A 13,329-nucleotide genomic window follows, 5' to 3' on the forward strand; every position below is an offset into this window, starting at 1 on the left:
CTGGACTGGAACATACAGGACCGGAACCCGCTGGACAGGAACACACAGGACCTAGGCTTCACCTACGCTTAGCCACCTTTCTCCGAGGGTTGAGCCCTCAGGTTCGGGCAGCCGGCAGGGCTTACAGTAAAAACTGGAACTGGAACTTGCAAGCAGGAACAGCAGGAATCAGGATATAGCAGTGCCCCCCGGCACCTAGGCGAAAGCAAGGCAGACAGGCAGGGAATGTCCGGGTTCCAGCAGTAGGCAGGTTCAAAGCAAGTCTCAGGGCGGGCGGTTGGCAAAGCAGAAGTCAGGGTCAAAGCAAAGTCTCTGGGCAGGCGGCTAGCAAAGCAGTAGTCAGGTTCAAAACACAGTCACTGGGCAGGCGGCTAGCAAAGCAGTAGTCAGGGTCAAATCAAAGTCTCTGGGCAGGTGGCTAGCAAAGCAGTAGTCAGGTTCAAAGCAAAGGTCACTGGGCAGGCGGCTAGCAAAGCAGTAGTCAGGGTCAAATCAAAGTCTCTGGGCAGGCGGCTAGCAAAGCTGTAGTCAGGTTCAAAGCAAAGGTCAGGACAAGGAGCAAAACTATGGCTGCAGCTCCAGTATCACAGAGTACTGGCAACAGACAGAACAAGGGCAGAAGCCCCAGAAGCAAAAGAAAACACACACGGGAAAAACCAAAAAGCTAAACACGAGAAGACCAGGAGACTGTACACAAGCTAACAGGAAAGCTATGCCCAAGCTAATCGGTCATATACTAGAAACATACACAGAGCAAACTCAGGAGAACTAATAAAGCTGTACACAGGCTAACAAGCAAAGCTGTGCCCAAGCTAACAAGTCATACACTAGAAACATACACAGAGCAATCTCAGAAGAACTAGTAAGGTTGTACACAGGCTAACAAGCCAAGCTGTGCCCAAGCTAACAAGTCATACGCTAGAAACATACACAGAGCAATCTCAGAAGAACTAGTAAAGCTGTACACAGGCTAACAAGCAAAGCTGTGCCCAAGCTAACAAATCAAACATAGAAACTCACACAGAGCAAACAATGTAGCAGTGTACAGAGCACTCTACATACCAGGGCCCTTAGACGAAATGCAAAGGCAAGGGCTGCAGGCTCTAAGTGATTAATAAAGCCTTTCAACACCAGAGGCACAGCTGCAGCAATCTCCTTGCCTCCAAACAGAGGCTTGACACACAGAGAAGTCAGCCCACAGGAAGGAACAGCGGGAGCCATCTTGGATACTGGCATAGAGGAGTCGGCAGCCATCTTGGAAGAGGCATAGCCCACACAGGTGAGGTCCAGTAAGGCAATCAGCACACAGAGCCAGAGAGAAACTAAGACAGAGACAGACACAGAGACAAGCAGAAGCCAGCACAGCCACTGACTCCCAGAAAGAGGGTAGGAATGAGGGTGGTCACGGCCACAGACGTGACAGTACTATATAAGGAACGGCAGAATACGGGTACCTTGACGCATGCATCAATCATAGTTTTGCTGAAGCCGGGAAGGGACAAGGAACTTCTGGGTTCATATCGTCCAATATCCCTCTTAAACCAAGATATCAAACTTTTTGCTGGTATTATGGCAGCCAGACTGGGAAAGGTATTGCCCTCGTTGGTTCATGCAGACCAAACAGGGTTTGTCCCAGGAAGATACACTTCCACTAACATTTTACGGGCATTGAGCGCGATTCAGGAAAAGAAGAGTAAACGGGGGGATGACCTCCTGATAAGCCTCGATGCGGAGAAAGCGTTTGATAAGATACTGTGGGACCATCTATTCTGGGTACTGCCACAATTTGGTATCTTAGGGGAGTTTCTGCAAGGGATTAGAGCCTTGTATAACAATCCTACTGCACAAATTCAAGTAAACAACACGCTTTCTCCGTCTTTTGAGCTGCAAAGAGGTACCAGGCAAGGATGCCCTCTGTCGCCCATGCTTTTTGTGCGGGCCCTGGAACCTTTGGCGAGTAAAATCCGACAATCGGTAGAGGTAAAGGGCATAAGAGTGGGGAAATGTGAATATAAAATTAACCTTTTTGCGGATGACATGCTAATATTCCTAGGGCAGGCGTCTAAAGGGATTCCCATACTAACAGACCTTATCCAGCAATTTGGAGCATTCTCGGGATTGCGAATCAACTTTGATAAGTCGGAAGCTATGGCACTGTCTGACAATTGTGTCTGTAGAGGACTCCTAGATTTTCCTTTATCTTGGACAAAAGGGGCATTGAAATACCTGGGGGTCTATTTGCACCTGGACCCTGTGGTCATGTATAAGAAAAATGTATGTGAAAAATTAGACCAAATTAAACAACTATGCGTTAAATGGCGGGAGATTCCAGTGTCGGTCTTGGGAAGAGTGGCACTTGTTAAAATGGTGTTGTTCCCCAAGATCCTATATGCTTTACAAATGATGCCGCTGTGGATAGCTAGTAAGGATGAGACCGGGTATAGAGGAGTGATCTCGTCTTTTATATGAAAGGGACGTAGGGCCAGAATAGGATATCAGAAGCTTACCCGGGCACGACAGGAAGGGGGCGTTAACCTACCAGATCTCAGGATGTATAACATATCTGCACTCATCAGATGGATGCACGAAATATACACGGGGCATTATAGATTTGCATCTCCAGAGGTATGGGAAACCGCTGCTCACCCTTGGTCAGTTTTTAATGCCCTCCACGCTAAGAAGGCGGGGGTCAAACTGTCCCCCTTATTTATACTGTTTCACCAAGCGTGGGACTGGTGGAGACAGAGAGTGGGGGGAGCCAGGGGACCTTCCCCGTTCATAGAATTCCAAGATAATCCAGACTTCCCTGCAGGGCAAGGTCTCTCTCATTTTCAAACTTGGGCTCAGAAGAGATGTAGGTTTGTGGGGCAGATGGGATCGGAGGGGAAGGTGTCAGCCCCAAACTTCGAAGAATGTCAAAATAGATGGGATATACCTAAAACGCTGTCCTCGTACTTGCAGCTTAGGCATTATCTACTCTCAGTGAGCAATAAAGATAAGCAGATCCCCACATTCACAGCATTAGATGTGGTATTTAAGCAGATGCCAGAGGGAAGTAACAGACTCTCTAGTTGGTACCACCTGGGCAAAACAAAGACGCCCAATGCAACTATAGCCTCACTGGTGCATAAGTGGAGTGACATGTTGGGGATGGAAGTCTCAGTATCTGAGATTCAGAAAGGCTTCAACCTGGCATATAGGATAACTCCTAATGTAAGTTGTAATGAAACTCAGCTAAAAATTTTACACTGTGCTTACATTACATGGAGCAGGGGCAAAGCAATGGGTCTATGAGACTCAGCAGATTGTGATAAATGTGTCAACCACAAGGGCACTATGGTACATCACTTTTTAGAATGTATGGTGTTGCAGACATTTTGGAGGGGAGTATTGGCACATCTGGAAGAGGTAATTGGTTCCCAGGTAGAATGGAACCAAAATACTAATGTTGGGATTAGACTCGGAGTTGGCACGGCAGGGGATAACCATCTTACATTGTCAGTTTGTGTTATTAGCCCTGGTACTTGCCAAGAAAGTTATATTACAGCATTGGGTGGACAAAGCGCCACCACCTATTGCCCAATGGTACGCTGCTATGACACAGATGGCAATCTGGGAAGGAGGGAAGGACTTGGAGATGGAAGGTGAAAGGGAGAGATTACCTGCGGGAGTTATGAGTGTATTTCACAGCTACCCAGAGCGAGGACAAATGAATAACTGTCACCTGGTGTGTGCGTGAACATTCACTGTAGCTAGTGTCCGGGGGAGGGGGAGGAGGGAGGGGGGGGGAGAAAAATGGAAATATGTGCAAGAGAATATGGCACGATATGGTTACGAAAGAGAGATGAGAGCTATTATATCAGACGTTGTATAAACTGGGTTAGTGGATTTGAGTGGAGGTGGACTTCACCGGTACTGACCCCTACTTTTCACTGATTGGTGCATATGAATATTGTATTTTCTTTGTATTCTTTAGGTAGCATTGTTAACTAGGGGAAACCCATACTAGATGATGATGTGTATTGTTGTTGCATTTATGTTAATGGTTACACTTGTGCATTTCTCTTGCTAATAATAAAAATTATTAACAAAAAAAAAAGAACTGCGTGGCCTATACCAGACTGAAAAATGAACAGTGTGTGTGGAACTACCGCCGTTTGTGAGGGCGTACAGACTTACTGATTAAAGTTCTTAAAATTTCAATCACCAGATGAATTCATATCTGAGTTTAGTGGGTGATACCGAATTGAGAGAATACAAGTACATTCAAACCGACCAAAAGATCTTGTGGGAATGGGTTACATTCATAAAACTAAGTCAGTTGTCCCAAATCAGAAAGTACAAAGTCAAAAAGTACACGCAAGACAACCGCCGTCTATAAGGATGTACAGATTAGCAGGTTGAAGTAGTGAAAAGAAGCATCGTGAATGCTCTAGCGGCTTTTCCATATAAGGAAAACATAATAAAAGTGTTCCTGGACTCTAAATAGCCTGATGATGTATTAAAACTCAAGATTCACCTCAAAAAGCTGTGGTAAGATAAAACTTATTCTCTCTGGTGTGCACTGTCAAAGCAAGACGAGCATCTCCTCAGAGTCATCAAATCTGAGCCGGTGAAAATGTCTGCTAAATATAGCGTCATGATAATATATTCATTGACGTAACAAAGTGACGGAGAAACAGGGGTACGAAGAGCATGATGGCAAGTGTAGTTGCGGTGTTAAACTACCAGGGGCAGTAGGGGGACAATTAATATATAGCTCCACATGTTCCCAATGTATGTAATTATTTAAAATGTATTACTGAGCGGAGAGATACTCTCTAAATAACATAAAAAATGAATTACACAGAAAACATTTTTTTGAAAAAATTTAAGTGGAGAGATACTATTTAAACAACAAAAACTTTTTTAACCAATAAAAAAAATATATCTTTATGGCTATTTTCGAAGCGGTATGGCTGCCTACAAATAAATACATGCATATCTATTATTATCAAGGCATACATGATTCTTCATAAAAAATTAAAACACATACAGAAGAAATTATTAAGATGCCTCTCACAGTCTGATGTACAATAAATACAATCATTGTCTCGATAGTGCTGTAAATGGCCCCCATTGGTTTAGTGATGAATTATATAAACCTTACGTTGTTGTTTCTATGTGTTGTTTTGTAGTCTAAATTCTCTAAAGGAAAACTGTTAGATCTAGGTTTATATTAAACCCATTGGGAATTACTGTATTAAACTGAAAAATTAGACGTTGTTCTTCTTGTAATAAAAGATTGTCAGTGTCCCCCCCCTCTCCATTTTGGTAGGATCTGTTTAAACATCAAGAACCTGAGGTCTTCAATATTGAGATTATTCCATTGTGAGACTAATGGAGCTGTTTCTAAATTTCTGTTTATACAGCTTTTTTATGCTCAATGATCCTAGTTTTTACCATACTGTTTGTCTTGCCTATATAGAGCAAGTTGCAAGGGCATCTAATAATGTAAATGACCCCACTCATGTTGTAATCAATATGAAACACAGGCCTATAATAGGCTGTCACAACATTTTCTAAGTAGGGGCTACCCAGAAAAATGCATTAAAAATGCTTTTTAAAGGCCAGTATGCAAAATAAAGATGCCCTGCTATCACACCAGAATTATTGAAGAAAACACCAGATTTAGTATGCACTCTTCGCTTCTCACAATACGCTAAAGAATTTCACAAAGCCATTCTTAAGAATTGGCACATACTAGAAACTCACCCTTGTTTTAAAAATATAAAACCTACTATAGCCTTCTCAAGAAGTAAACATTTGAAAGACAAGTTAGTTTCATCAATAATATAAACCTAGATCTAACAGTTTTCCGCCTTCCTCTGATGTAATTTCCTGTTTCTGCGAGGGCAAGATGATGAGAGGGAAGGGAAGGGTGGAGGAGGTGAGCCTGCATGCTGCTTTCACTAACGCCATTGCTGGTGCTGCGACTTCAGGTGAAAAAATAAAAGATTTAAACATGGGCGGCAGGAACAGAAAGCAGGGCTGTCAGGGAGCTAAGGGCGGGCAGGTGAGACGGCCCTGGGGAAAAAAGGTGCCGGTACGCTGTACTGGCACGTACCAGCACAAAAGAAGCACTGAATATATTACACTTATGGTTTAACAGGATAATTGCAGTTTCAAATGCTCACAAAATATTCAAATGGGGGGGTTAATAAATCCCAATGAATAAATAATAAAATGATGTGTGAGGAAAGGAAACTGATTTTATGCCCATGTGGTAGATCTGTCTATTAGAATGAAAAATAGGTTTAGAACTGCAGAACCATCAGTGTGTACTTTTATCTGCAAGGACAGTGGGCAGATTTCAAATAGTCTATGAATATGGGTCAATAGCTTTTGGAATTTCCCTTACTATATATGTCAGGAGGAGTAGTAGCCTACTAGCCAGTTAGTGGTATAGAAAGTTTAGAATAAATAAATACATAATGGTAAGTGGGCAGTGGCCTGAAAACTAGGGTAACAGGGTTCAATTGCCACGGCAGCTCCTTGTGACTCTGAGCAACTCACTTAATCCTCCATTGTAATCGCAGAAAAGCAGTATAACAAATCCCATCCCCTAGATCATAATTGGATAGCATACTTATTTATTTATTCTATACCTGTCTGCGTGAATATTTGCCCCAGACCCAGTCAGCATAACTTAACAGTGTAGGAGCAGCTCCTACCTGGTTAACTCATACTGAATATTCATTCCCAAATTACTGTCCTTTGGAAAAGGAAATATTAATTCACAATCTGAGGAGTAGCCTAGTGGACTTTAAACCAAGGTACCCAGGTTCAAATCACCTGAACTGGATGGTATACATCCCAGAGTACTGACAGAACTGAAAAATGAACTTGCAGAGCTATTGTTAGTAATATGTAATTTATCTTTAAAATCCAGCATGATACTGGAAGATTGGAGGGTGTCCAGAGCTGATCCGGGAAATTATAGATTGGTGAGCCTGATGTTTGTGCCAGGCAAAATGGTAGAAACTATTATAAAGAACAAAATTACAGAGCATATACATAGCCATGGATTAATGAGACAAAGTCAAATTGAATTTAGTCAAGGGAAATCTTGCCTCACCAATCTACTGCATGTCCTTGAAGGGGTGAACAAACATGTGGATAAAGGTAAACCAGTTGATATTGAGGGCATAATCGAACGCGAACGAGATGGGCATCTATCTCTGAGGACGGGTACGCGAAGGGGCGAGCCAGACCGTATTTTTGAAAAAGATGGGCGTCCATCTTTTTTTTTTGATAATACGGTTTGTGCCGGGCAAATGCATCGCATTTGGACGGATTTGAGCTGGGCGGTATCGTTTTTCAGCGATAATGGAAACCGAAGGCGCCCAGCTCAAAAACGAACAAATCCAAGGCATTTGGTAGTGGGAGGGGCCAGGATTCGTAGTGTACTGGTCTCCCTCACATGCCAGGACACCAACCGGGCACTCTAGGGGGCATTTGTAACAATTAAAAAAAATTTAAATACCTCCCAAGTCCATAGCTCCCTTCCCTTGGGTGCTGAGCCCCCTAAATGCCCCCCAAATCCCACTGCCCACAACTCTACACCATTACCATAGCACTTATGGCTGAAGGGGGGGCACCTAGATGTGGGTACAGTGGGTTTTGGGGGCGGTTTGGAGCGCTCCCATTTACCACCACAAGTGTTACAGGTGGGGAGGGGGGATGGGCCTGGGTCCACCTGGCTGAAGTCCACTGCACCCACTAACAACTGCTCCAGGGACCTGCATACTGCTGTGATGGAGCTGGGTATGACATTTGAGGCTGGCATACAGGCTGGAAAAAAAAAAAGTTTTTAAAGTTCTTTTTTTTGGGTGGGAGGGGGTTAGTGACCACTGGGGGAGTCAGGGGAGGTCATCCCCGATTCCCTCCGGTGGTCATCTGGGCAGTTGGGGCACTTTTTGGGGACTTGTTCGTGAAAAAAAAGGGTCCAGAAAAAGTGACCCAAATTCTCGCTTCTGACGCCCTTCTTTTTTCCATTATCGGCCGAGCGCGCCCATCTCTCCTCAGTCGATAAGCACGCCCCAGTCCTGCCTCCGACACTCCCCCGTCAACTTTGTCCGTTCCCGCGACAGTGTGCAGCAGCAGCCACGAAAGCAAACAGAATATTAGGAATTATTAGGAAAGGAATGGAAAACAAAAATGATTATTCTATAATAGTATCGCTCCGTGGTGCGACTGCATCTCAAATACTGTATGCAATTCTGGTCACAGCATCTCAGAAAAGATATAGCGGAATAAAAGGTACAGAGAAGGGCGACAAAAATTATAAAGGAGATGGGATGACTTCCCTATGAGGAAAGACTGAAGTGACTAGGGCTCATCAGCTTGGAGAATAGATGGCTGAGGGGAGATATGACAGAGGTTTATAAAATACTGAGTATAGTGAAATAGGTAGATGTGAATCACTTGTTTATCCGTTCCAAAAATACTAGGACTATGGGGCATGCAATGAAGCTACTAAGTAGTACATTTAAAACAAACTGGAGAAAATATTTCTTCACTCAATGTGTAATTAAACTCTGGAATTCATGGCCAGAAAATGTGGTAAAAGCAGCTAGCTTAGCAGAGTTTTTAAAAAGTTTGGATAATTTCCTGAAAGAAAAGTCCATAACCATTATTAAAATGGACTTGGGAAAATCGACTGCTTATTTTTTACTCTTGCTGGATTTTGCCAGGTACTGAATTGGCCGTTGTTGGAAACAGGATAGTACGGCAGCACTTATGTTCTTATGTAGAGACATCCAACATCTGGGCCAGACACTAGTGGGGTTAACATTTTTCATTGCAGATCTTAACAGTTTCAGAGTGCCTTATTTGCTAAGATTTTTCTCCCATTTTGTGGTGATGGGATAAAATCTGAATCACTAAGGGCCCCTTTTACTAAGCCGCGTAGGCGCCTATGCGCGCCCAACGTGCGCCAAAATGGACTTACCGCATGGCTCTTGTGGTAATTTCATTTTTGGCGCGCGTCTGAAAAAATTTTTTATTTTCTGGCGAATGTAGCGGACGTGCACCAAGTGGCATCTGACACATGTAGGTCATTACCACCCAAATTCTTTACTGCAAGGTGGTAGGTAGTGGTAGGTGGTGCTGGTGGTAAGGTCTGAGACGCAAAATGGACACACGGCAATTTTGATTTTGCCGCACATCCATTTTCAGGGGAAAAAAAAGAGGCCTTTTCTACAGGTGCACTGAAAAATGATTCTGCACATGCCTAAAACCCATGCCTACACTACCGTAAGCCATTTTTCAGTGCGCCTTTGTAAAAGGACCCCTAAGCTTTTCCCTAAAGACATCCACGCTTCATTTAAAATCTTATAGCTATCTGAATTATTTCCAGTGTTTCAATCATCACTGCAAGGTGGTAAACTATCAGTAACTGTTGCAAAATAATGCAAAATAAATCCCAAAGCAAGCCAAAGATATCTCTTAAATTCCCCCACTGGAAATGTTGGCACTCTTTCACTGAGACCCAGTATGACTCTTAATAAACATAAACTCTGTTATGTTCCCAACTCTGAAACCCCACAGCCACTGTGGTTTTCAAAACTGTAGCTAGGTTGAGGGTGCAGGGGGAATGGAGAGTGGACTGCTGATGGTGCTGGCGCGTATTTTAAATACGATAGATCATGTAAAAAATAGGCGCCGGCGCAAGTCCATTTGGGAAAGCAGCCGCTCCCCTGGCAGCTCACCTAGCTACACCTCTGGTGGTTTTTAGGATGTCTACAATGAATATATATGAGATAAAATATGGTTTGGAGGCCCAGTATATGCAAATTTATCTTATACATATTCATTATGAATATCCACACTAGTTGTGAGGTCTCCAGTATAGGACTGGGAAACCCTATAATATACAATTCATGTACTCCTGTACTCTTATCAGCACTGTCTAAATATTAAAATTCTAGCATTGTGGCATGCATAAATATGCTCTCCCTTGGCCCATACACCTTTGTTTTCCTGTCTTCTGATAGGTATTTTCAGTTCTTACCTGATTCTGTTTTAATGTGGAGACCAGCTTCTGCAGGGTGATATTCTCTTCTTCAAGTTCAGAGTAGTCCTGGAGGAGTCTGGCCTCACGAAATTTGTTTTCTCGCATTTCATCTTTCATCCTTATCCTCTGCAGTTCCAGGATTTCATTATTCTGAAGAAAAAGAAAAACACATTCCTATTTCATTCTAGGAAAGCAAACATATTCAGAAATGTAAGAAACAGTATATCATTTGTGTAGGAAAATTACGGTATTTCTGCAAAACACAGGGTGATGCAAAAAAAGTAACTCCCTACAGTTTTTTGCTATTTTCCCAGCACCCACTTGGAATTTCAATGTGAAATTTTATAGTTTTATTTGTTATTATGTGCTGAGTGCAATGAGATTATCTTTAAACACAGCAAAGTTACCGAGTGATTTTTGCGCATTCAAAAATGTTTGCACTCTTAAATTTCAGGTCCTACCAATTCTGTTTGCCATGGTGCTTGTCTATATGACATTCATCCATCCTATCAATTGCTGTTCTCCTACAGGCAGTTCCAAATATCCATCAATAGTGAAGGATTCAATACAATTGTATGACTCCCGAGGCAGACATGTGTATGCTGAAACACGGCTCCATGTTGAATAAATACATTCATATTCACCTTTGAGATCCTTGTTTTGGATTTTATTGGAAGGCTACTTGTCCATCCCTACTTTTTTTTTTTGCTCTCTTGGATTTGTGCGTAGGGTTGGTTCTTCCCTTTTTTTTGGTGTGCACTGTAAAACTACCATTATTTGGAAAAAAAAACCCAGAGTTCCAGTTTACTATTAATGACATCACAGTGATGTAGACTTTTGTCTGGAGAGCAAGGTTGGAGTCCTATCATAAGCTGCACCCAAAGCCACAAACAATTATCAAACTCAATGAAGCTCTGCAGATGATCTGGAGCAGCCCACCACAAGGACCAATCGATAAGGCTGTTAAGAACTTCCCAAAGAGACTGAAGACTTGTGTTAAAGTTTGAGCATTCACAATGACTGCAAAATTCTGACACACTGTTAATTGTATAATTTGAATGATGTTATTTTACTGTGTTTTAGCTTGAACATTTTTAATGTACAAAAATCGCTCACTAGGTAGTAACACTAAAATGGCAATAACATCAACATAGGTTAAGGATAATTAAATCTTTAATAGTAATACATAAGTATGATGAGTAAGTAAGTATATAAAATGTCTCACCAAAATTCAAAGTAGTTGCTGATAAAACAACAAAAAACTCTAGGGGGTTACATTTGTTTTTGCATCACCCTGTAGGTAGGTCATGGTTCTTTGTATTTTTCACTCTCACAGGAAATAAATACAATAAAATGCATTTAAATATGTTGAACAAAAAAGACAAATTAAGTCACATGCTGTGTTTTTAGTTACAGAGGCTCAGGAAGGTAGGTTGCCACCTCACTCAGGCCACCTCACAGAGGTTGATCCAATCCAGGTTTTTCCCTGTTGCATGCCTGAAGATGTAGCCATGATTTCTCTAAGAAGTACATCTCCATGCATGCACTGGGGCAAAACCAGGACTGGATCAGCCTTACTGGACTGATCTAGATGAGATGACGTGCCTGCAGGGACAGTTATAGAGGTAAGGATCAAACCCATGACAAGATTTTGAACCACAGTTCAGTGTTTTGACCCATGCCCTATAAATAAATCAAAATGACACTCAGAAAAACATGATTTGGCTTCCCCTTCTTGACACTTACAATATTCCATTATTCACAGCTTTGATCAAGATTGTGATGCATTGTAACACAATTAACTATCAGATAGGAAAGAGAAGAGAATACATGATTAAAATTTTGTATTTCTATAATTTGATAATGTCATAACGTTCATAAGGAGTTACGATTCAGGATTAAACTGTACAGAAAATTATCGAGCTGTGTCTTCTGAACTTGGAAGATAACCTGGAACTGGATGATTTGGAACACTGTGTGGACTCCCTTTCTGGATTCTTTGTCCCCAAGTTTGAGAAGTTAACTGCTGAATAATTTGAGAATTTAATGTGAAAAGGAGTGATGTTTTATTGACCAAACATTTTGTGTATGGTTAGCATTAAACTTGGTATTGAAACCGGTCTAGCCTGAGTTGTTGCTGCTAGGGGTGGATTGCAGGATAGGAAATGGATATATGGGAGTTGGATATGTGAGCATTAAGTAAGATTGTAATTCAGAATCTTGTTGTTTGTTGTAATTGCTTGTTCACTGTTTGGAACAGGATGCTGGGCTCGATGGACCCTTGGCCTTATCCCAGTGTGGCATTACTTATGTACTTATTAATTAATCTAAAATTAAAGTGCTATTCTATGCTACTAGAATTTTATATCCTGCCATATCCCTTATTCAGGTTCAGAGTTGTTATATACAAACTTAAAAGTAACATACAACGTACATATCCCAACTAATCCCATACATATTAATCTGATTTCAAAAAGTTGTCAATTAACCACATTTTGACAAATGTATAAGGGTAATGAATTCCAGATCTCAACCACACAATAATAATAAGACCCTTGATGTACTCACTTATATTTAGTACCTTTAACAAATGGAAAATGTAATATTAATCATTTAGAATTATGATTCCCAGTCTGACCACCTAACAACCCAAGGGTCCTGTTTACTAAGCCATGCTGTATAAGTACATAAGTAATGCCAAACTGGGAAAAGACCAAAGGTCCATCGAGCCCAGTATCCTGTCCACGACAGCGGCCAATCCAGGCCAAGGGCACCTGGTGAGCTTCCCAAACGTACAAACATTCTATACATGTTATTCCTGGAATTCTGGATTTTTCCCAAGTCCATTTAGTAGTGGTTTATGGACTTGTCCTTTAGGAAATTGTCTAACCCCTTTTTAAACTCTGCTAAGCTAACCGCCTTCACCACGTTCTCCGGCAACGAATTTCAGAGTTTAATTATGAAGAAAAATTTTCTCTGATTTGTTTTAAATTTACTACACTGTAGTTTCATCGCATGCTTCCTCGTCCTAGTATTTTTGGAAAGCGTGAACAGATGCTTCACATCCACCTGTTCCACTCCACTCAATATTTTATATACCTCTATCATATCTCCCCTCAGCCGTCTCTTCTCCAAGCTGAAAAGCCCTAGCCTCCTTAGTCTTTCTTCATAGGGAAGTCGTCCCATCCCCGCTATCATTTTAGTCGCCCTTCGCTGCACCTTTTCCAATTCTACTATATCTTTCTTGAGATGCGGCGACCAGAACTGAACAC

The 13,329-nt window shown here is 41.9% G+C and overlaps 1 protein-coding gene across 1 annotated transcript in view; it reads right to left on the reverse strand.

The window, feature by feature from the left end:
- Positions 1–13,329, reverse strand: part of BICD1 (BICD cargo adaptor 1) — a 1,008,636-nt gene that overhangs the window by 659,453 nt on the left and 335,854 nt on the right. Inside the window, exon 3 of the mRNA XM_030213885.1 lies at positions 10,055–10,207. Within this exon, the coding sequence (XP_030069745.1) occupies positions 10,055–10,207 (153 nt within the window). The remainder of the gene's footprint in view (positions 1–10,054; positions 10,208–13,329) is intronic.

This window comes from Microcaecilia unicolor, chromosome 9 (assembly GCF_901765095.1).
Source record: "Microcaecilia unicolor chromosome 9, aMicUni1.1, whole genome shotgun sequence".
Classification (NCBI taxonomy): Eukaryota; Metazoa; Chordata; class Amphibia; order Gymnophiona; family Siphonopidae; genus Microcaecilia; species Microcaecilia unicolor.